Below are 25,590 nucleotides of genomic sequence, written 5' to 3' on the forward strand. Positions count from 1 at the left end.
ACATAGTGCTGCCAGAATAAAAAAAAAAAAAATGAACTATGAGAAACCACAGTAACTCAAGCACCAGAGCTTAACTTATTATTCAACGAGTGTGTCTCATTCTGAGTTAATATACACTCATGCCAACCTCCGTGTATTCCAAAAGTGTCAAAGAGCTTCTGTACGTGGTAATCTTCTTTAAATGCATTTCTAATAAGTTAGAAAGCTAGAAATACGACTGAAACCACAAAGAATTCCATACTCGCTCTCAAACACTGAAGATGAGCATGTTCTTGCCTTTGGTTTATGAACAGAGATACTTGCAGTGTTGTTATATCTATCGGTATCATCCATTCAACTAGCTCAATTAGTCAACCTCTTCATTTTACCAGTGAGGATGCTAAAGACATGCAGTTAACACAGTGCCTTTTACAAAATAAATGCTCAATAAATGTTTATTAATTGGTGAACCAAGATAGGTAGCTATAGGTAGAGAGAGAACAAAAACCCCATGTCTTCTGGTAGTTCATGGCCTCTGAAACAGCTTAGTCGTCTCTAATCAGGTGAGATTCAATTCAGAGGACTACTAACCACAGGTATGACATCATCACCAACCCATGGTCTGAAAATGTTTTTGTTTTTGCGAATATAGCAAGAGAGATTTTTGAAACAAGTTTTCAAGGGCAAAGTATAAGAGGATATTTATGACAAATGGAAGTGGGAAAAAACAAAGCGTCTATATTTGACTTCCTTTTTTTTTGGTGAATAATTTTTAGTGAGCTTTGCTAAAGTATAGATTTCATGGCTGAACCTTGATCCACGTAAAAAGGTGCCTGGCCCTGGATGTGGCCGAAGTCTGATATTCAACATGTGATTGTGATTAATTTGGTCATTTAAAGAAATCTCCAATATTCCGTCAGTTTTTGAGCCTCAGTATCTATGGATTACTTCACAGGAAGTCAAGCCATATCAAGAGAACTAAAATTTTAATCAAATTTTAAAAATTTAGTTGAATTTTTGAATTCAATTTAAAAGAACAAATGAAGGTACTTGTGACAAAGAAGTACAGAAGGGAATTCCAGCCGGGTTTTTGAAAATTGGGTTGCTAGTTCCCTTTTCTAGGAGGCAATGAAATGAAAACAACTGTATTTCAAACTGAATGGCTTGCCCAAGTGGTAACTCTCTGCATATGCTCTTGGATCACTCTCTCCTTTTTGGTGAAGTTCTCATAATTGAATGGTGCTTGCCAGAATATGAAATGAAAAAAAACAAAGAATCCTGCATAGACTGAATTATAAAACCATGCTAAGCAAACCTTCCTACAGAGTGGCACGGGCACCCAGCAACATACACACATACATACACCACCACTCAGCGTACACTCTGTGCTCATCAATTCACTCAAGTACACATGGAGGAAAAACACAGGTAAACAAGAGTCTTAAACATTTCTAAGATAAACATAGATGTTGATTGGATTATTTCGCACTTGCTGAGTCACTCAGGAATCTGTGGCAATAAGTACTTCAGAATATGAACTGTTTCTATTCTCTATGAGCAGAGATAAGTGATAAGCTGTTGGTGCTTTCCCAACTTATTTTCAAAGCCCATTACAAAAATAAATCAGTGTGTCCTCTAATAGCTCTAAACACAGTTTGAGTGATCATTTTTCTTTTGTGATTTTTTTTTAAAAAAGAAATAAATGTCCATATTTACTAAAATCTTGCATTGAGTTACATTCAGAAACAAACACAGTCCAGTTCTCCTTGGTGGAAATCATCAGTCTATTTGCTCATTCTCTTTGACTATAAAAAAAATCTTTTGGGGTGAAATGCATTGGCAGTGCAAAAAAAAAAAAGGAGGGGGAAGTCCATTAAATAAAGTACTGATTGAATTAAGCACTCATATGAGTTCTCTGCCAGGTTATCTGCAAGCACACGAATCTACTGTCATGTTAGGATACACTTTAAGTACCACGTTCTTATTTTCATCAAAGAATAAGATACTGAGTGAAGACATCTTCTCTGGCACACAGCAAGGCTCAGGAATTCCAGGCACGACCCCCACGGCTCGCACTATACTCTGGATGGTAGCATGATTTGATGGCTTCAAAGACTAGAAAAGAAATGGGAGAAGAACATGGAAGTTAGGTGGAGCTGCTTTTCCACTCTTCACCATCCATCATTAAAATACATGGACAATGAATTCGTTTCAACAACTTAATAACACTCTGGCCTTGTTAGCCATCCAGCACAACCTCCTATCCCACCACCACCATAATAGTTATCAGGTATTGAGTAGCTGATATGCACCAGATGTGTTAGATGTAGTATCTTTAATCCTTACAACCACAACTACCATTTTTTATATTTTTCAAGTAAAGAAATAGGCTCAAAAATCTCAAATGACATGTCTAAAGTCAAATAACTAGGAAGTGATAGAGTGAAGATTTGAATACAGTTACCTAAACCAGAATCACTTAATTAAAAACAACTTAGTCCCCAAACAGGGGATTAATACTTCTTAGGATGTCTTCAACAACAGGATTGCAACAAAAACCATTTGTTCTAAATTCGATGCTAATCATAATGAACCCTAACAAACACCCTATTTACTACAGATATATTATCGCCATTGCTATAGTGATATTTACACTTTGCTGTTAAAATAAAACCAAGCACACCAAGGAACACTGATTTATTAATAGTTGGCACCAGGATGGACTGGGTAGTAACTACTCCGCTGCGTAAATTATTCACCGCTCAGAAGCACTCACGGAGGTTAAGAAGACCACCCCGTTGGCCACTGGGGGGCACTGTTGCTCCATGGGTTCAGACTTCAAGGTGGTCGTGTAAAAGTGTTGTAAGAGGTGGCCAAATCCTCTGGGAATAGGGGGCCTGAAGTTTTTCCATGGGTATCAGAAGTTTGACGAAAGGAGCGTGGGTAAAATCCTTTCCTGAGAAAATGCCAAGAGGAACCACTGGGACCCACGTGACACATGGGATTTTATTTAGAGCGCCACAGGACTCTGCTCAGCTTCGAAGGACGGCGGCCTCTTTTCCAAGCCCAGAATATTCAGGTATTTCCAGAGCGCTACAAAATTCTTCAGGAGAGATGCCATGCTGTGCAGCACAGTTTTCCCTAACGTCTCTTTTAGGCAGGTGAAACCAGTTTGGTTTTAAACATATTTAGAAACAGAAATTTGGCAACTTGCCAGAGATCACATGTCAATTCAGAAATGGGATTTAGGCCAAAACTCTGGGTTTTTACTTTCAAGACTTCAAGTTTCTAATGGCTCAGAGGCACCTCTGAATTGGTATTTTAATTTCATACTCCTAAAAACTCCCAGTATGGGAAGCGGGAACAAGTTAAATAAGGTTAAGATACATGCAAACCATGGGAGAAGCAAATAATATAGAAAGCTGGCATAATACTTAAAAAAAAAGAAAAAGGATTATTTTTGGCAGAGAAAGGGCAAATTGATTTGTCTCATCCCATCTTTCAACTTTAAAGAAAGAAATTATCCATATATTAGACTTTTAACTTTATTGTGAATGGGCATAAATTATTTAAAATATGGTCTTAAGGATGGGCGACTGGGTTTTTCCTCTTTCTTCCTAGAAACTTTAAGTATGTGTTGGAAAGGATTGTTAACTTTCAATCAATTAGCTTTGCAGAGCGAGGTACTCTCCCTCTAAGGAAAGGAAGTCTATGTTCTATTTTCCATCTGCCTTGCAGCATCAATAAAATCTGTGTAACTTATACAAACTGTAATCGGTATTGTACAATAGAGATCAATAGCCACTGTTCTTTATTTCATCAGTATTGGTAATTTCCAAAGAACATTTTTGCAGTCATCCACTTTTCTCTATTGATTTATTCTTAAGATTCAATGATCCAAACAGCCTATAATAATGCCACGAAGGCATTTTTAAACCATAGATTTTCTGACATTATTCTGTTATTCTTACTGTTTTAATGACTCCTATAATATTTAAATTTCATATGAAGTGGATCTATTTAAGTAGATGAAGTCTCGATTGATCAATACTGCTATGCATTGCTATTCTCCAGAGCCTGGGACAGGGCATGCTCTGGGTATTGAATAAATACTTGCCTAATGGACGAAACACTTACAAGAAATAGCATACTCTCCATTTTACCTATTTCTGTGGAAATAATTCCCATCAACAAAAATAAAAGTTTCTGTACAAATGACCCAGAGTTGATATGGAAAATATTCATGGGTGTTTCCTAGGAAAATTCCTGTCTTTTTTTTTTTTTTTTAAGCTCTAATTCACAAATGATAGATTCAGAAACTATGAGCAGTCTCTGGTGGGCTCGCTGGAATTCAGGCACGGGCCCTTGATTCTGGGTTGGTGTGTCTTATCACGAACCTTCAATTTGCTAGGGAGTTTCCCCCATTTTTTCTCACTACGGAATCCTCTGATCAAGCTGCCAATACCGGGAATCGTTATTTCATGCACAAAAGATCCATGCAGTAATTGCTCGTTTGAAGCAGGTTGCCAGTCTGTAATTTTTGTTTGTTTTCGAGTTCAGATCATCCTTCTCAGACTCTCTTTATAGCTTAAGAAATTTGTCAATCTGTGTTATTTCATCCCTAGTCTTTGGTTTTTTGTTTTGTTTTGTTTTGTTTTGTTTTTAGATTATTTTATTTATTTGTCAGAGAGAGAGAGAGAGAGAGAGAGAGAGAGAGCAAGCACAAGCAGGGGGAGCGGCAGGTGGAGGGAGAGGGAGAAGCAGACTCCCAGCTGAGCAGGGAGCCCGATGCGGGGCTCGATCCCAGGACCCTGGGATCATGACCTGAGCCAAAGGCAGAGGGTTAACTGAGCCACCCACGCGTCCCTTTCCCCAGTCTCCAGTTCCCCAGTTTTTAACGAGAGTAAAACATGACTTTAACATCAGCCTAGGGGATTTCTGCTTGGGTAACTTGGTGCATCGAGCTTTAGGATTTTTAGGTCATTTTTTTTATGACCAGAGGTTGGAATTGGAGGTTGGAGGGTGTATCATTTTGAACTCATTAAATGTGAATTTCTTCTTTACATAGGCTATTTGGTTCCAAGTGTTTCGATCCTTTGCTGCCTAATTCTGTGTCTTTGCTATTCTTAGGGTTCGCACCATTCCATGAAAAAATAACTCCATCCTCTAATCCTTATTGGTTCTCTCGCATCTCAGTCAGCAACAATGGCTCAATCATTTTCATTCCCTTTGCAATCTCTGTTTTCCATCTCCACTAAGGTGGTGAGGGGGAAGCGAAGTCATAGGACTTGGCTTGAGCTCTATGGGTATTTTTCATCTCATGGCAGAATTCCAGAGGTCTCTCCCTGGGAGAACAGATTGGCTGTAGGGGCTAGAAATCAGAAAAATCCACATGGCCGTGTCTGTGAATGAGATCTGCCGTGGTGGGGCCCGCACCTGCCAAGCTGCGCATGATGTCCCTGAGTTGAATTTGATTACGAATGCATTAGCAAGCGAGAGTGTGTCATCAGCTAAGAGCGTTCATTCCTGACCCGGGCCATGGGGTTTTGCTCCACACTCTTCCAGTCCAGCCCACATGGGTGTGATAGCCCAGAAACTATCTAATTGGAATCAGTGAAAGGGCAAAGCCTGGAATTTGGGAAAGGCAGAACACAGCTGTTCTGAATTACAGAACAGGTTGTCGACTTGTGCAGATGAAGAGCCCCGCCATGGAGAGCAGGCTTTTGCTCTCGAAGCCAAAGGGAAGGAGGGCCAGCAGGGGAGTCTGGCCTGGGAGAACTTCTCTCTGGGGCAAAATGTATATCTAAAGTCTGAAAGTTCTTTGGCGCCTCCGTGACTCCACATGTGTTCGTACTGATCTGGTCAGAGACCTTATTTCTTCCTCTGTTGCGTGGACTCTATTTTTCTTTAAATAGTTCGCTCTGGTTACCATGTTGGAAGCTGTGCTGATAGCAGTGATGCTTATTAATTACCCCTTAGAGGGTAGCAGCTTCGTATTGGTTCCTGTGTCCCATCCTTCTGGTCATTGTACCACCTGAAAGCCACAAAGCCTGGCAGGCCAAAAGGGAACCCCTGGAAAGGCTTAAAAGGGAAGCTGATCCACACAAGGTGATGAGAGACGGAGAACTCCATGTAACAGCCAAACTTCCACTCTCCACTTGGCAAAGGGAAATCTCAAGCTTGGAGAGAAAACTCCAGACTTCTCCCTGTTATGTCTCCCTGGAGTTCTGATGCCCTTCCAAGTTTTGACAAATATTAGGATGAGTTCAGTTGTTGCAACCAGTGCTGGCCTGATTCTATGACTCTCCAAAGAACTGTTACAGGCTGTTGAACCTGCAGGGAGAATCCTATTTTAGGCTTTGTGATGTTTGAAAAGGGACTAGGAACATTTAAGAAACTTTTTCTTGTCTTAACATCTTTTATTCTCTTGATCCCTTTTCCTATTTGGGCTTTCTTCAGCCCCCTGCATTTAATTTTGTGTTCTCCTCAGTCTCAACAATGACCATTAATAATAATAATATCAATAGCAAATATTTATTGAGTGCGTACTATGTGCAAGGTGTTTCATTTCCCCACTGTTGTTATATGTAGATACTATTGTTTTTATTATGCGCTGTTGTACCCATTTCAAAGATGAGAAAACTAACATACAGTTGACCCTTATACAACACGGGTTTGAACTGCATGGGTCCACTTATATGTGAATTTTTCGATAAATATACTACTGTAAATGTATTTTCTCTTCCTTGAGATTTTCTAAACATTTTCTTTTTTCTAGCTTCCTTTATTGTCAAGAATACAGTATAGAATACATACAACATAGAAAATACTTGTTAATCTACTGTTTGTGTTATCGATGAGGTTTCCAATCAACGGTAGGCTATTCGTGGCTACATTATGGATCAAAACTTATCCGTAGATTTCCGACCATGCAGGGCATCAGTGCCCCTACCCCCCACGTTGTCCAAGGGTCAACTGTGTAGAGTATGAGTAACTTCTCCCAAAAACCTTAGCTGATAAGAGGTAGAACCAAGATCTGAGCCAAAAAGATTTAACTCGCCATGTGGCTACTCAAAGTGGGCTTTGTGGACCAGCAGCATCAGCAACACCTAGGAATTCTATTAGATACACAGAATCTTAAGCTCTATGCCCAGAGCCACTAGATCAGAACCTACATACCCCAGGCAATCTGTAGCCCCATTAAAGCTAAGAAGTCCAGCGATGAGCATGTCCATTTAATCATTCTGCTGCACTAACACACTTCTCTTCCTAAACCTATCTCTGTTATTCTTAACTTATCCCTCATAAGCTTTGAAATAATTATGCGTTGGATCTTGGAGAACTGTCATGAAGACCTACTGAAGCAACAGCAGGATTTTGAATAGTCAAGGCAGGCATAACCAACAGGAGATGGGGGGGGCAAGTTGGGGTAACTGGAGTGGAGTGGAGACCAGACCAGGTCTCCAGAGGGAGGAGTTGAAAACTCACTGAATAGCTCCACATGGTCAGGGATCCCTGGGTCCTAAAATCTGGAGTCGGGAAGGAAAACTCCTTCCCCAGGCTTCACAGAAGTTACAGTTTATGAGTGTGAGAGATTATTTGGAAAACTCAGTCATCCTGAGTTTAGGGACAGATTTTGAATTCATTTTCGCCTCTCAATGCCACAAAGCAACCCACACTATAAAAATTCATCACTGTTACATTCTGCATCTCTGTGGTGTGTTTTTAAATGCTACCCTAGCTGGAACAAGTTTTGTTTGATCAGTGATCTACCCTTTACGAATATTTAGACAAGATAAGGCTGTTTACATCATAGTAAATGTACATAATCCTTACTTAGTGTTCAGATTTACAAAACTTGGAATTGGCAAAAATCCTTGGGAAAGACAAGTCTTAGAAGATGTAGAAAGCTTGTCCTTCTGAGATATTCTAGTAAGAAAACAGAGACTTCAGTCGAGTTCCTTGCCCTGAGGCTGACCTGGCTTTGTTCAGTCAGACCTTATGCCTGTGTTCCATTTAACATCCCAATGATCGTGGGGCTGCTAGGGCAAGAACATGAAACTTTAAAGAGCTATAAACAGAAGTTGCTCACTCTTGGAGGCAAAAGATTTTTTTTTCCTCCATTATTATATAGCAGCAAAAGTTTATTCACTTCAAGTTTTGGTAAAAAGAACAACAACAAAAAAAAACCCAACTCTATTCTGTCTCCGAATTCTATTCCTACAGCCCCATTTCACTGTATGTCAGAGGTTCTAACTGTTAAAAGCTAAGAATAGAATGTCAGCAATAAGCTTAACTGAAGGCCAGAGGGCACTACTCTATTTTACTAACTTAAAATTCAAAGAGAACAGTCACTTGGATTTGCTGTGCAAGGAAGAGGTGGGATTGGGGAAGCTTCCGAGAGTATATTCCTTAGGATACTGAGTACTGATATGATAAAGTACAGTCTCTGTTGATTTTGGAAGAGACACAGGCAAGCTCTGATTGGTTGGAGTAAGCTTTGGAAGAAACTCAGAGAGTCAAGGTATCCTATTTTGCATTCCTTTTTTGATGTTTATTAGGGAAGCAAATGAAAGAAGCATCTGGTGGGTTTCATGAGGCGAGTTTCCCTGGCCCAACCCTGATCCTGACCCTGGTGGGGCCAGTTCATCTCATGAGAAACTATTCATCAAAAATTATTCTGCACGGGCATCAGTCCAATTCGTCCTTCTCCCTCCTTTTTCCCATGACATCTAGTCATTCTCTGACTATGCCCTCTAAAATCAGCCTTCTGATCATTTGGGGCTTGCTGATTGTGGGCAGGTATAGATTCACACATAGCAGACTAGACCACATCACTGAATACACACTGTTGTTTGGAAGCCACACAAAAAACATATACGTTTTTCCTCGTATCCTTCTTCATACCAATACTGACTTCATATTAATTTAACAACTATTAAAGAAAAAGCAAGCATAACCATCATTGCCTAGTACATGTCAGAATGCAATAAATAAGTGTCCAGATGGATTTTGTAAATGAAAACACACATTCAGTCCGTGTGTCTTTCTACCCTACAGAAGTAGGAAGGACAGGACAGAGAACAAGGGCTACCTTTGGCATGGGGAACTGGCATGCTCCGGAGCAATAATAGGCATCAAAGGACTTGGGGGAGATAATCCATTCACTCCAGCCAATATCCGCAAAGTCCACTTTAAGGTATCGCCTGGCACAATTCCGAGGTTCAATCCATTGCTTTCTTCTGGCCTTCTTCAGGGTCTGTTCATCAAACTGGAGCGTCTGGCTCTTCTGGTGAGGTCCCTTTCTCTGTTTCTTTTTGTTTTTAGTCTTCTCAGGGGCCTGAGTCTGAAGGGTCTTGTAAGGCTTTCTCTCTTCCCATACCCCATCCTCCCTATACTGATATTCTGCCCCAGGAAGCTCATTGTTCTGCAAAGGTAACAGGACCCCAGCAGAGCGCTTCTTCCTCCGCTCAACAGAAAGGGCAGCCCTGATGTGGCTATCCAGTTTAGGCACAGCTCCGGTGGGGAAATTCCGGTGTCCTTGGAAGCTTGACACCACACTCTCCAGCTCAGAAATGGCAGCATCATTAGCATACACCAAGATATAAGGCTCGGGGAAGGGGAACATCTTCTTTGGCAGCTGGTGTCCTTTGGAGGTAATGGTAAATCCTATGAGGAACTCCTCATTTTCCTTGGCCTTCCTCAGGAGTTGAGTGATGTCTTTAGACAGCCAGGATCCAAAGTCTTGATGAGATTTGGCTATATCTACTGAAAGATGACCCAGGAGTTGACTTTGGTTTCTGTCATATTTAAGGATCCATGCAGAGAGATCCATCTGTATGTGTTTCCTCTGAGCATGATGTGAGCATCCTCGGGACACTGGACAACTCAGGCTGATGTTTATTAGCTCCCCAACATAGAAATATAGCGTGGCAGATAAAATGTTTTCAGACTTGGTTAGAGAAGTCAGGTTAAAAATGTGCAGTCCCTTGCTTCCAAGTGTTCCTAGGAAGGAAAAAAAAAAAAGAATTAATGGGAGTAAACAGGACCCCTACCTGACACCACATAAAAAAAGTAACTCAAAATGAACTAGTGACCTAAATATAAGAACTAGAGCCATTAAATTCTTAGAAGAAAACATACAAGTAAAATCTTCACAGCCTTAGATTTGGTGACAGATTCTTAGATAATGACACCCAAAATATGAGCAGCAAAAGAAAAAAAAATAAATAAATTGAGAAGATGGATAAGCTGGACTTTATCACAGTTAAAGAACTTTTGTGCATCAAAAGACATTATCAGTAAAGTCTATACAACCTACAGGATGAAGAAAATATTTTCAAATCATGCACCTGACAAAATGCGGTATTCAGGACATATAACCAACCCTTACAACTCAACGTCAGAAGGTCAAAGAAGTCAATAAAAGATGGGCAAAAGCACCAAACAGACACTTCTCTGCAGAAGACATTTAAAGGGCCAACATACACATGAAGAGACGCTCGACATTAATAATCATTAGGGAAATGTAAACCCAAACCACACTGTGGTACCATCTGACATACACTAGCCTGGATATAGTAATAAAAAACAAAGTAAGTGTTAGCAAGGATGTGGAGAAACAGGAACAATTTTACATTGCTGGTTGGAATGTAAAATGCTTCAGCTGATGTGCAAACGTTTGGCAGGCCCTCCAAAACACAGAAATATTATGTGAACCCACAATTCTACTCCTCTGTAGCCCAAAGAATGGAAAACAGATACTCATACAAGTGCATGCATATGCCTAGTTGCAGTTACACTATTCACGGTAGCCAAAGGTCGAGACAGCATAGAAGTCCATCAGCGAGTGAGTGGCTGAACAAATAATGCTATGTCCATAGGTGGAATATGTAATGAAGTATTGTAGGTGGAAAGTAATGGAAGGTGGAAAAGTAATGAAGAAATGATACATGCTCCAATGCGGAGGAACCCTGACAAATTATGTTAAATGAAAGAAGCCAGATACAAAAGGTCACAGATTGTATGATTCCATTTACACGAAACATTCAGAGCAGGTAAATCCATAGAGACAGAATGCAGATTGATGTTTTCCAGGGGATGGAGGCATGCAGAATGGGGAGAAACCTCTTCTTGGGTGGGAGGCTTTATTCTGGAATTATAGAAATATTTTGGAATCAGGTAGACTTTGTGGTCGTACAACATGGTGAAGGTACAAAATGCTGCGGAAGTGTCCACTTAATAATAGTTAATTTTATGTTATGTGAAGTTCACCTCAATTAGACAAACAAACAAATAAAGATAACAGGAGTAATTTTAAAAGCTAGAGAAAGATTAAAGCAAGGATCAGCCATGTTTACTAATTTGTTTTTTCCTTTGCTGAAGCACTACGGATGTGTAGAAGTTGTAACACAACAGTGAACTTACTGGTGTGAGAGCTGAGAGTTCTGGCCTTTCATAAGACTACCAAGAACCAGTCCTATAAATTTGGCACAGGATTGTAATTGCTTCTTATCCGTGGCAGTGGATAGCCTACCGGTTATAAGTGTCAGTAGGTTTAGACTCACCTTGATTCAAGCCCTGGCTCAGCCACTTTGGGCAAGCCAGTGTTCTCATTCATAACACAGAGACCATACCTACCTTTCCTGCCATCAGAATTAAATGAGATGTGTGTAAAGCAGCTCATAAGGCACCCAGCAAGTGGCTCTTACATATAAATTATTATTGTTATTAGTGCTAGCAATGACCATATTACGGGATTTTATCTTCTACCTGCCTCACAAAGTTTATGGTGCAGGATGAGGGTAGGTAAGCAAGACCATATAGCTCGATATTCAGGTAATTTATGTGAAATGATGAGCCACACATTCAAATTATCTTAAAGAATTAATGCCCTTGTAGAGTTGGCCCAGAGTTCATCACATCCCAAGAACTTAAGAGCTGAATTTCTTCCACGTCGTTTGTTGAAACTACTGAAATTGGTCAATTGTGCCTCAATTCTTCGAAAATGAGAGAGAGCAACAGAACAAACAGAACAAGAGATTGATTAGTAAGGGCAGAGGCTGGCCCCTTCTCTTAAGATCATCTACCAAGTTAGTGGTAAGGCAGAGGTTAGACTCAAGAATGCCCAGTCCTGGGATCCATCACCAAGAGCCCGGGCCCTCCTCCGTGCACTTGTTCCATATACACATTGGTTTCAGAAACATACACGCAATTGTGAAATTATGTTCTTGATCAAAAACATATTTCAGTAAAAACAAAACATTTTTATAAAGATGTGGAAACTTAAAATGAGTTCATTGAGTCCCCAAGCACAAGGGAAGTGCAATGGGAAACATATTTTACTCATTTTTAACACTATGTGAAGGCAAAAGAGGAAACTGCCATTTGTGCACATTTGTATAATCCATGACACCAGGATAATATTTTACAGACCTTTATAACAAAGCCATGGCATCAGGGTTGTTCAGAGACTCTAGCCTTAATTCATACCAGTCACCATAACATATACTTTTACCCAAACTTCTTGTAGCAGATGCAAGTTTAAAATGGAAGGAAGGGAAGTCTCTGTTCTAAGTATGTGGCAAGCGAATGGTTGCCAAACTGACATCCTGGCAGGGAAAAACATGAACTACAAGGGATCTGGGTGGTAGCGTCTTAACTGGTAAAGTAATAGTGCTCCTGCCCCCATTTTTGTTTCAAAATATTTCCTCCTCAAAAAAAAAAAAAAGTTTCCTTCTTTCTTTCAAACATGTTTCCAGACACCTTGTGACCTGCTGTTAAGCAGGCTCCACCCCTGTGTCTAATCTTCAATATCCTCTTGTAAATTCTTCAGAATCTGCCATACTGCCTCTTGTGATGGCTTTCATTTTAGCTCAGTACTCTATTTTGAAGTCCCAGCCCTGTGGCCCGGGCCCAGATCCACCACACCCACTAGCTGTCCTTGGGCAAATAACCCAAGCTCTTTTTTTTTTTTTTAAGATTTATTTATTTGACAGAGAGAGACACAGCGAGAGAGGGAACACAAGCAGGGGGAGTGGGAGAGGGAGAAGCAGGTTTCTCCCTGAGCAGGGAGCCGGATGCGGGGCTCGATCCCAGGACCCTGGGACCATGACCTGAGCCGAAGGCAGACGCTTAACGACTGAGCCACCCAGGCGCCCCTAACCCAAGCTCTTTAAGTCTGTTCGCTCCTTTGTAAAAAGACCCCAATAGCGTCAACTGCAGGGTTGTGAGAATTAATTGAGAAGGCGCAAGTAAAGCACATCGCACACAGAAGAAACTCCGGGAATGTTAGCTATCTAGCGCTGCGCTGTCCAAAATGATCGGCCATTTAAGGCTGAACTGAAAAGTGCTGTTAAGTGTAAAATACACACTGCATTTCAAAGACTTAGTCCAAAAAAGAATGTAAAATATTACATGAACAGAAGTTTACATTGATTGCATGCTAAAGTGATAATATTTGGATGTCTTGGGTTAAATATTATGATAGTGTGATTTATAATAAATATATATATATTCGGTCTTTGTCCCGTGTCTGGCACAGAGTTCCTAAAACCCTTGGTATTTCCTAAGAGATCCGTACAGGTGCCTTTTGTTATGTTAATGAGTTGAATTTAGAGGACCAACAGGGAAAGGGGTTGGTTGCCAGGGGAACCAACCCACTTATTAGAGGGTTGGAACTTTTAGCCCCACCCCTGATCAGGGAGGAAAGAGGAGCTGGAGATTGAAGCCATCCCAATGATTTAATCCATCATGCCTGTATTATGAAGCCTAAAAAGACCCAAAAGAATGGGGTTCAGAGTGCTTCCAGGTTGGTGAATACATGATGATTTGGGGACAGCAACACACCTGGGGAGGACATGGAATCTCCACACCCTTGCTGTTTCTGAGTTATATCCTTTTATAATAAACTGGTAATCTAGTAAGCAAATGGGTTTCCTGAGTTCTGTGAGCTGCTCTAGCAAATTAATGGAAACCCAAGGAGGGGGGTTCATGGGAACCTCCAATCTGTAGCTCCCCTCCAGGTGACAACCTGGGCTGGTAATTGGCATCTGAAGCGGAGGCTGGTCCAGTGGGACTGAGCCCTCTGCCTGTAGGATCTGACGCTATCTCCAGGGAGACTGAGTTGAATTCTCAGACACCCTGCTGGTGTCTGACAATCGCTTGTTGGTGTGGGGAACTTCTGGCCCGCTTCACCCACATCAGAATTGGGTGCAGAACATTTTCAGTATAATAATATATGATTAAAATTAATTTCACTTGTTGCTTTTCATATTTTTAAGTGTGGCCACTAAAAATTTTAAATTACATATGTGGCTCACGTTTGTGGCTCAAATTACATTCCTACTGGACAGTGGTAATCTAGGATAACCACCACTTTTGTAGTCATATAGTCCAAAAGGAAAGAAAAAAAAGGCATTTATATATGTATTTTTTTCCAAGTGCAGAGAAGAATTAGGATTTTGCTAAACGTGAGCACTCAAACCAAAAAGTAAGTTGGGGAAAAGATTCCCTTCTTGGAACGCAACAGACTTCCCTTTACCAAGAACATTAGATAAAGATAATTTTGGTGATTGCTTTTTCATTTTCCCTCCAGCTGTGGCTAATGCGTTCAGTCTGCAGTCTGAAGTCTAAGATTAACACACTGCTAAAGAGTTAAAAGAGTGAAATGGGCAGGTGAGCAGCAGTGCTTTATGGTATAGTGATTCTATTCATAGCTTCCATTGTGTTATTTGTGTAGGACACAAATACATCCACTACAGACAACAAAGAACCAGAACCAAAGCAAAACAAATGTTTCACTTTAACAAATATGAGTTGAACACTACTAGGGGCTGGCCCCTGGGCTGGGTCTCAGGGCTGCACAAACAGCCACTGAGGTCCACACTGTTGGGGGGGTTGGGAGGAGGACTGAGAAGCACCACGCAGGTAGATAATGCCATGCCATGACGATGCAACTTGCTGTCAAAGGTGTGAACTGTGTTCTTGGAGCAGCAGCGAAGGGGGCATTTAACTGCCCGAGTAAGGGGAAGAAGGATACACAGGGGAGAGTTAACCTTTGAGCCAGGCATTTGAGAATGAAGGGGGAAAGGGGTGTTGCGGGTGGGGAAACGGAAGGAGCCCATTCTGGCAGTATGCAATGCTGCATATCCGGAGGCTTTTGCACAGTGATATTTCCAATATTTTAAAGAGAAGTTTATTTAAATGTCCTAAATTAATCTAATCCTAGCAGACATCTAAGCTGCCTAAATTCAGAAAAGCAATGGCCAACTCACATTTAGCTCCTAACTCGAGGTCCTGTATTATGCCCAGCACTTGACCCTTTGCCATTTCTACCGAGACCAGGGGGCGCGTTATCCCGGCTGTTCTGGATGACCTCCTCTCCCGCTCTGTTTTAACAATAAGCTAGAAGTCTCAAGCATTTCGCAGAAACATTTCTTGACTTCTCTAAGCCATATTGGATTTTTGCCTTCTTTCACCTTAAAATATTAAATTTCTGTGCAAGTTAACACTCTTTCCCCCCAAAGGACTCAACAAATACTTAGTATTTACAATGGATGAAAACAGGAATAAGGGAGTTGTGAGCAGTTGAGCAAATGAGTACAGAGGACTAAATAAGGAGATCGATACCTCCCTGCAAGTGGAAATAAGTGATAATATCTATTCAATTACTCTCATGCTTTTTATTTGATAGATTTTTAAAATTAATTAACTTTTCAAATGAGAGTCTTCACATACGTAAGAACAGGAGTTTGCAGTAGGCTTCTCTCTCTTCTTTTATCTACAAAGATATATATGTTTATATGTTCCAATATCAGTGCACAAAAAATGCTATCGTGCTCACCTTTTTTTTTTTCTTCTGAAATATTCTGATACTTACCTATTTGGAATTATTGAATTAGAAACCTGAAGTATACCTTCTGATTAATAAGAACAAACTGACATAATAATAATATAGAAACAACGGTGGGTTTTATCAGGTTAAAAAACAATTGCTTATGCATTTTCAGGCTGTTTGTAGTCTTCAGGTACTAGGAGACATTAACCGCCACACCAGTCGGATTACATCTACAGCTGCATGCTTCATTCTGGGTGCCCTCATTTTAACCAGTTCATTGATACAAGACAGAGTAGTAAGCAACATGTTGAAGGGTCTGGAAACTATGTCTTACAAGTTTGAATTGAATAAATGGAGAATACATGGCCTGAAGGAAGAAAAAAAATGGTTTGCCGATGACATGAAAATTGTTGACAACTACTCGGGGGGCTGAAGAGGGATCACAGGGTTTTTCTTTCCAGCGTCAGAGACGAGACTGAGGTCTAAAAGTGATAGTTGAACAGAGGCGGAATCCAGACCGGTATGTGTAAAGAATTACTTTCTAAGTGTCTGGTATGATAGTGAGACCCGTCTGGGGGACTGGGCAAACATAAGATAGTCCTAATTCAGGACGATTACGGGAGGATGTCTTTATGGAGGGTAGGAGAGATGCACTAGGTAAACTCTCAGATCCCTCGCAAGGAACAGCGCCAGGCTTTATTTTCAGCTCTTCCTAAGGAAATGTTTTGATGCTAAAATATAACTACCAATAGGTGGTGCTGTTTTCTTACTGTTTGCCGGCACTAGCACAAGCTTGGATTTTCCTTGCTGGGAATACATCAACTGCAGTCTAGTTAGGATTTGCCATTGGCATTATCATCTTATTTTGAGTTTTTTAGAGTCAAAAGATCTGTGAATCTAAGGAGGCTTCAGACATCAGGTGAGTTTCAAACTACACTTCTCTTTGCACACCTGTCAGAATGTGGCACCTGCCGCAGCTTCTCCCTGCAATGTCTTCATCCGCCTATTCTCCTTGATCATCCAGACTTACTTTTTTAAGGCAAAGCGGAGGCACCACCTGAGGCACGCTTGTCATGCCAACACATTCCTTCAGTTGGAGCCCTGCCTCTAGTATGATTCTCATCATATTATTCCTCCTTCCTAAGACCATAAACTCCGTAAAGGAAGATCCTGTAGGAACTTTATCAGACTCTTCAGGCCCAAGCATAGGGCTTAACTCTAGCGCCGTGCTCAGTAAATGCTGCTTTCATGAACAAACAGACGGCGTCCAACCTATTCATTGTAGAAAAGCAAAAATGAGGCACCAGAGAGTTAACACTGATTTTGGAGAGGAGCCCAGCTCTTCTAATAACTGTACAGACATTTTTTGGAGTTTGATTCATAGCTAAGGCAGAAGATTTATTTGTTTTCATCTGAAAACAAAGCACCTGCACCTAATGAAAGCAAGGACATAGTGGTGCCATCGCAAGGGTTTAGCTCCCGCCCCAAGCCGCTGAGGTGGTGCCCAGGGAGTGCTAAGTGGAAGTTCACCTTCGTGCTGGCCCACACAGAATGTTTTCAAAGGGAATTAGAACACACAATGGAAAGCTTTCTATGTAAAGTCTGATTTAAAACAAATAGACTAAATGAAATCTTGATGATTAGTTAAATCCCCAGAAAGCGGGGGAAACATTTTAGTCATAGAGAAAATATGTAACTCGGGGCGACTTTTTTTTTTCCCCTTACTTCTCTCTCCAAAGTACAGCTGTGAGAAATGCCAAGGGTGCCTAGGAAAGAGCCATGTCCACCTGGAGTCATTGGCTGAATGCTTGCGGATTACCGAGTCTAGAAGGCGGTGTCTCTCGCCACCTTGAGCTCTCAGGCAAGGCAAGATGGAGACTTTCTAAATTAGAATGCTAAGTCACAGAATTTTGTTTTTCTTGCAGAGTGCCAGTCAAATGACTGAGTTTTATGGGATTTCAAGACAACCATTCTCTATGTCCAAAGTAAAACGTGGCCAGGGATGATTTAATGTATGTTTTTCTAGAATAGCAACATGTCCAGTAATCAGTTAACCTACTCTCAGCCTCCGCCTAAGGGCATTCCTAGACTGTGAGCTCTCGGAGGGCAGACAGACCCACGTCCCAATAAATCTTTGAGCTCCTAGTACTTGCACAGCCTGGAGTATTTATAACCTCAAAAATATCTGTCAGATTTGTTGAACTGAACAACTGTGTAAACTTACCAGATTCAAAAATGTTTCACACTTAACACCAAAGTGAAAAGACTTTCAAGTTGTTTCAACTTCCCAAAGTCAGTAGAAGCCTTTCTTGGGTAGAGGTACTGTGTGGCGTTTCCTTTCAGTTCATCAGAAAAGAAGCATTATTAGAACAGTTGTATATAGAGTAGACTAGCACTGCGATCTAACATATACATGGTAAAATGCCTCATGGGAACTTCATTCATGGCAAGTTTATTTTTAAAGGATCCTTTGGCTGGCTGATAGCTTTTCCACTATCTCTTCTTATCTAGTCCCCTGGACATCTAATTCAGCTCAACTGAAATATTTACTGAGTGCCTGCGACGTGGCAAACTACGCCAGGGCCTCAGAACCCAAGAATGAAATGAGATAGGCTCTTCGCGCTTCAGACTTGGCTTTATAAATCTCTGTCCCATATCCTCCTTCTACCAAATCTGTGAGGCCCCAAACTCTGTGCAGCTATAGAAGAAGGGTAAGAAGTCTTTATTAACTTCCTTTGAAGTCCACTCCGGAGAAAGAAACTGCCATAAAGACGGTGGTATACCTTCTACAGTGAGAGAAGAAGCTTACCATTATATAAATTAATAAACCATCTGTCCACAGAAAGGCCCACGAAAAGTGCCAGATGAGACCAGGACTTACACATTAGTCAATCCTAGATTTCAGACGCTGGTTATAAGATCCTCAAAACTTGAGGGACATGAGCTTGGCAAGTGTATCTCAAACGTGCGCCAGAATCACTTTGATGGCTTGTTAAAACAGAGATTTCTGCGTCCTGCCCCCAGAGTTTAATTCAGATGGTCCTGGGTGGGCTGGAGAATCCCCAGCAAGTTCCCTGGTGACGCTGATTCTGCTAATCCAGAGACTGTACTTTAGAACAATTCACCTAGAGAAATCACTATAAAAAAGGTGCAACTCTGCTCCATTCAGCCACCAAAGTCAGGACAGAAAGAGTAACTTCTTGAATGTGGGTTTGGGATATCACAGATTTTATTACAAGAGGACTATCACCTCCTTATATTTGCATTGCTGCTGAAATATTATCCTTTGTGTTACAAACAATTGCACTTGATGAATAGTTTCGGTATGTTTAAGGCTTGTGGGAAGCTAGAGAGAGATCCCTTTTAAGATATTGAGAATATCTCATTTATATAGAGCTTCTAACCATTTAACGCATTTTCACATTTATTTTCTCAATTGAGTTTTACCATCTTTCTTCGAGACTGGCACAGTAGGTATGACTTAATCATTTGATAAATGAAGAAACTGAGTCTAGCACTATTAGATATCTTTATTAGTTAGTAATTCAGCCAAGATTAGCCGTTAGATCTCTTAACTCAGCCTCAGGTAATAGAAAAATGAAAATACCAGGAATCTCTACTTGAAAACCATTTTCCTTAACCCACACCTAAGTGTAGCAGTTACACTTAATTCAAATAGTTTTAGCTTAATTCCATGCATGATTTTAATTTTAAAACACCCTTTGAAGGGAAAGCAAATAAGATCATGCTGGGTCTCAGTTGTTTTAACTATAAAATCAGAGGATTGGACAAAGGATCTCGCATTTCCACAACCATTAGATGCATTTATTTTATAAAAGGAATATTTAATAGAATTCACTCAGTAAAGTAAGAAGTACTTACTGACGATGGTAATTCAGTTTGTCAGTTTGTCCAAAAATTTTATTCATAGTGTGCCCAAATAAAATCTAGGCACTGCATTTACTGTGGTTCTGTTGCCAAGAAATGATGGTCTTAAAGGTAGGTCCATCATTGAAGGAGTCAATAAACACACCATGCTCAATGGGCTCTATGACTTAGGTGCACAGGTGTTTTAAATGAATAGAGACATCTGTGCCTTTAAATACACCATCCCTGAAAAGTGTGTCACCGGAAGTACTGCTTCAGGTACCAATATGCAGGGACACAGCCACTACTAGCATGTGAATAGACTAGCGACCTTACGCATTTCCAAATACATTCCCTAGATGAGTGCTCTTCAGTTACATTGTCATCGTTTACTACTGTCCAAAGGACATATTATCCTGGTATACTTGTGTCACTTGATTAATACTATGTCAATGTTTCCATTACATAATTCTGTGTTCATGGGTTCATAACATAATCATAACAATGCGCTCTGAATTGAAACTTGGCGTAGGAAAGTTCAAGCTGAGACTATTTGTGATGATGCCAAACTTATTTCCACTACTCCCACCAAAATCAAGTTATTAAGATACTGATTACTAGGATATACAAATTGAATAGATGGAAAGACCTTCTAAATTTGGGGAGGAAACTTCCGCTGTAGCAAAAAAAAAATCCTGAGTAGCGACTAGAAAGTATATACAAAGTTGCTCAATAATTTTCACTAGGCTTTTTTATAGGTATGGTTTTTATTATGTCTCATAAATACAACAAACATTGGTGATTATAGAAGGGAGTTGATAGGTGTCTCGAGTGTGTCTGTCATCAAGATATTAATGGTGATAAAACAAAGTGATGTGTATGATCTCCAGTGAAGTTTTCTACAAATAAAGCAGCTTTTCTTTTAAAAGCATAATACTAGCTGTGAAATAATGAATATTAACCCTATAGAAGAAAACAGTGACAGAGAATTCATAAAGAAACAGGAAAAATGGAAATCTAATGACAGAGAGACTCTACAATTACAGTCAGAGGAGTTTAGAACATGAAAGCAGGAAGGTGGTACAGTGCCAATTGGACCCGAGTCCACACAGTAACAATGTAAGTAAACATCCTGAGATAGGTACTCGTTGGGAAATGAGAAATAAGACAGTTTTCTGTTGTGATATTTACTTGAATTTTGTATATCTGCCTTTTCTGAGAAATTAGGAAGGCTCTGAGCCAGCGTTTCCCCAACCAGATATCTTAGAACCACAATTCTCTAAAATGCTCTCTCAGGGAGAAAATGATCCACTCTTCGGGGGACTCGCTAGCATTTAAAGACCCTGAAAGTTCCCACAGCAAGTAAAAATGATAATTTTTTCCAAACCTATTTGACCATGGGACCCAATTTTACATAACACCTGTTAACATCTTCCAAAGACCCCCTTCTACAAAATTTTCTCCTAGGAAATTAGACTATTAGAAATAATAGGTTTTGAGATGAGCTCAGTATGTTTGAAAAATTGTCTGGTAAATACATCATGACATCCATTTCTTCTCCCATATAAGGGGGGGTGGAGCTTGCTTTCCTTAAAACCTCTTCTAAATACAAACTTGTAGAACTCCAAAACACCTGAGAGCAGATTTGACACTCATGTCTCTATTTAATTTTTAGAGATATCTGAACTGGGTCAGTCAAGTGCTTATAAACTTCCATGGCTTAGATAAAATGTATGTTATCCTCTTAATATATTCTTAATTCTGTATATATTTTTAATGCATAAATATTTCCTGAGTGAATTATCTATTTAGGGGATTTTTTTTCATTGACCCTGATGGTCTCTTGGGTCTCTTTGAGTGTGGCTAACTATACTAAAAAGCTAGATTTAAATAATTTTTTCATGTAACTCATTCTCTTTCTCTTTTCCATTAGTATGGAAAATCAAGAATTCATGGTATTACGGATTTTTAAATGTCAGAGATTGTAAAGCTGTCTTGCCTATTACAGTAAAAACTTCATTAAGGGCTATCATGTATTCAAAGCAGTGTGTAATTCAAAGCAGCCGCACACCCAGCTCCCCTTCTCCATAAGCATGATTGTCCTTTGAATGAAAACATTAGATTACCTGGGTACTCGTTAATTTTGAGCCTACTTTCTAGATGCCAGAGATTTTAAGGTAACTATGTTTTAATAAAGTCATTATATTCCCTTGCCATTAAACCCATCAAAAACGATGTTCGCTCACTGGCCCATGTATTTTATAGGAATGCTCATTCTGCCCTTAACTCTACCTTTCCCAAAGCCTTATATTTTCGCCTTGCCCTTCAGAAACACATCAAATGATAATCCTTTATTTTTAAAGAGTTTTGATCATCATAGGAAAGACTCACCCTTCCTCACTGAAGGACAAGTTTCACTTTGGGGCCCCAATTACCTCAATTTTCTTTTATCTATGAAGTCTGTGTGATATTTTTTAAGGGAAAGGTGACAAATATTCGCTGAAATACAATCTTTTTGTAGTTATATGTCATAAATTAAAGTAATGATACTTTCCTAGTAAGAACATGTGTGCTTTAATCACTTTTCCTAAAGAAGTTAAATTTATGAGTAAGAAAAATAAGAGGAAGTGACTATGGGAATGATGAGAAACTAATGAGCACAAAGTATGCATCTTTAAGGATCAGGCCAGGAGAAAACCTCATGTAAAATACTCTTCTTTTATTACATAGTAGCCAAGGACAACTTAAACTGAGATTAAAATAAAAGCTGATTTCATAGGCCTCTTGTCTTCCTTCAAGATGGTGTATTTTTATAAAGCTGAACTTCTCTGTCGTCGATAGTTTTGTAAATTACCTTTTACAAAGGGAAAGATAAAACCTATCTTTATGTAAACCCTCACACATCACAAAAAGACTTATGAGTGTTCCAAACTTATGGTTTTGGCACACCAAGTGCATAGCATTGAGGGAGGAGCAAAGGGGTTAGCGGAAAGTGTATTTAGGATGAATGCCACCCACCATCAAGTAATGGTTTAAGTAGAAAGTAATCAGAGGGATACCACAGCAGCTAAATTTCAACCAAAGATATTCTAGGTTTAGAACAATAAATAATTTTAATCAGGTATGTTCCAAGGAGCAAAGAGGGCTCTAAGGCTATAACTCAGCCCAAATCAGCACTTGGGAAGTCTGCCGGGTCAGCAACCACCCCATATATATATATATACAGCACACCACCTGACCGTCCACTAACATTTGTAACATCATTGCTACAGAGAAGCCCGTATGTTGTGAAACCTAAACACCATGGACTAGAAAACATATCTGATTTATTAAAGCAGACAGCATCTTTCACCTACATCGGAACATACGTCACAAGATAAAGAGTGTTACGGAAACGCTGATATGGATAAAGGAGAGGGACACACGTGAAAGCCTTAGCACCTTCCTGAAGTCGTGCCTTCTTAGAGCCAGACCTGCCTTATAATAAGGTCTTTTGAGTGTGCTAGTAACTAAACACTCTTGGAAAGGGTCCAACACGAACCACCTCTCCAGGAGTCTCCGTCCGACGCAGTAACATGACACTTGAGCTTCCACAAAAACCAGTGTCTACGTTTGATGAATAAGTCATTAAGACAGTCTCTAGGATGCTAAAGGGATTACTTTTCTTATCAGGGCACACAGCCTTGTATATATGCTTCAAGCCGCAATTCATCATTTCCAGGGAACTTCTGGCCTCCCTATCAGAGTTTATCATTTGCTGGTATAAGACCCGTGAGGCTGATAAGGGACACTAGAAATTATAATGCACAGAATGAGCTGAAGCCCCAAAGAACATGGGGCCCGCCTTTTTCAAATCCTTATCCATCTCCCACGCATGGTTCACTCAGCCTAAGACAAACATACAAACAACCAGGCAATGGGTGTGAGTGAAACAAACTGACATTCCACCTCCCAACCTTGTGATTCATACTAAAAATGAAACTTGTTGATACAAAAGATACTATTCGTCTCTTGGGTGCTTTAGCTATTCCCTAGGAATATCACCAAGAAAATGATGATCAGGATAAGAGCCATCTGAGTATCTTCATTACTGCCACCTGCCTTGCCCACCCAACTTCTTTCCAGTTCCTGTGGCTCCCACATTGCTCCTTCCTTGAGCTCTGCCCTCAGAGTTGCACAGAAATAAACAGGGCATTCACTGGTGTGGTCAGCTGTCAGGACAGCCTCCTCAAGTGGCTGGCATACTGTGCATAACCCAGAGCAGGTTTCTGTTTCCTTAGCAGAGGGCGGCAGCCCCTTACAGATTATGCTCATGGTTTTAAGAAGAAAGTGAAATCTGGTTCAGCTCAGACGCTAGCTAAAGATTTCTGCATTAGAAAGCATAATTCACATTTATTGTAAATGTCATCATGCCTACGAGCTCCAGAGTGTATTTACAGTGTCAACCTAGGGCTTTCCTTGATGGATGCTTTGGTTTTCCTTTTTTCCAGGAGTCCTACATATCAAAGCTCTGGGAGATTTCTTTCTAGTGATTCTGACAGAATTGATAGAGCATGAGGCAAGGCCTCCCCACTTGAAGATTCTTGGCTATTTTTCAACGGTTCACTGAAGACAGGCTTTGCAGTTACATTTCCCTTTATCATGAATGTAGTGAACAAAAATGCCTGATGTGTCTTCAAAGCATATAAACCGAGTCAGTGTCCAGGAAACTTTCCCTCAAGCTGTTAGCACAAGGGAGGCAGGCTGTTAGCATAAGTTATTCGCTTCACCACAGGGGACAGGAGAAACCTTGTTAAGCCATGAATTTCAGTCCGCAGTGATCTATGTGTTGAAAAATGGGATGAGCAGATTTTCATCCGCAGATTCCAAGAGGTGTTTACATCCACTGCTGTCCACCGCCCCCCCCAGCTCCTCCCAGGGTGGAATAGGTACACCCCTATTTGCCCAGATGGGTTTTAAATATCGAAACACCGACTGCCTGGTTTAGTTTGTGTGTTTGTCACCAAGGGGCTATCAAATAGAAAGTGTCAAATACAGTAACACAGAGGACGGGAGTTAAGAGGGGGTGCAAGGTCTGAAGAGCGACGGTCTAAAAGGCGAGGGGAAGGCGTCTCGTTCAAGTGTGACTTTTCCCTCTGGTGCCTCAGGGTTGGCATAAAATGACATCTGCCTTTAGGTAAACATGGCTAAAGCCCAGTCTAAGGGAATTTCCGCCGGCTGGCTTAAGAAACACCAGCATGAGGTACCCCTGGGGTGCTCCAGACACTCAGCGCAGGAGGGCTCTGCTGGGCATGGGGGTAGCCCCTTCCCCCTTTCCACGCAGTTCCTCCAGACCTACTCGGTTGCTCAGCCCCCTTCTTCTCTCCAGATCTCCCTCTCAATTCGGGCTCTAAAACTGGGGTTATTCGCTGGCAAAATGCGGGGTGTGACGGGACCGAGGGGGCTCGGTGGGCAACTGCAGAGGGTGAGATAAGGTCTCTAGGTAGCATTAGAGAGCGGAGGGCAGACGAGGAAGCTGGCGCGGGCGGGGGGGGGCGGGTAGTCCCTGGAGAAGCCTGGGGCGGGACCGTGGAAAGGGGGCGCCTCGGGCACTCACCTGCTGTTCCGGCTCGAAAGCTGCGAACCGTGTTGCCTTCGCGCAGGGGCTGGGGGCGCAGGGGCCGCGAGCCCCGCTCAGAGGACCCCGGTGTCCGTTCCGCCTCGGCCTTGCCGCCGCCGCTGTACCTGTCATAGAGCCGCAGCATGTGCTCGGACACCTTGTCGTGCGGCGGCAGCACGGGGCCCGAGTCACCACCTGACACGGCCTTGTGGAGCTCGGGCAAATCCGGCTTCAGTCCCTCTCCCCGCGCCAGGCTCACGCAGAAGCAGCCCAGCCACAGATAGAGCAGCGTGCGCGCCCCAGCCAT

The 25,590-nt window shown here is 41.1% G+C and overlaps 1 protein-coding gene across 1 annotated transcript; it reads right to left on the minus strand.

Annotated features, from left to right (window-relative positions):
• Positions 1 to 1,902: 1,902 nt before the first annotated feature.
• Positions 1,903 to 25,590, minus strand: BMP3 (bone morphogenetic protein 3). The gene is made up of 3 exons (XM_028124154.1): positions 25,281 to 25,590; positions 9,074 to 9,984; positions 1,903 to 2,094 (listed from the first exon to the last, which is right to left on the minus strand). The coding sequence occupies exons 1-3, from the start codon at positions 25,588 to 25,590 to the stop codon at positions 1,903 to 1,905; spliced, it is 1,413 nt and encodes a 470-aa protein (XP_027979955.1).

This window comes from Eumetopias jubatus, unplaced genomic scaffold (genome assembly GCF_037043125.1).
Source record: "Eumetopias jubatus isolate StellerSeaLion01/CBP00866 unplaced genomic scaffold, mEumJub1_p1.0 scaffold_2, whole genome shotgun sequence".
Classification (NCBI taxonomy): domain Eukaryota; kingdom Metazoa; phylum Chordata; class Mammalia; order Carnivora; family Otariidae; genus Eumetopias; species Eumetopias jubatus.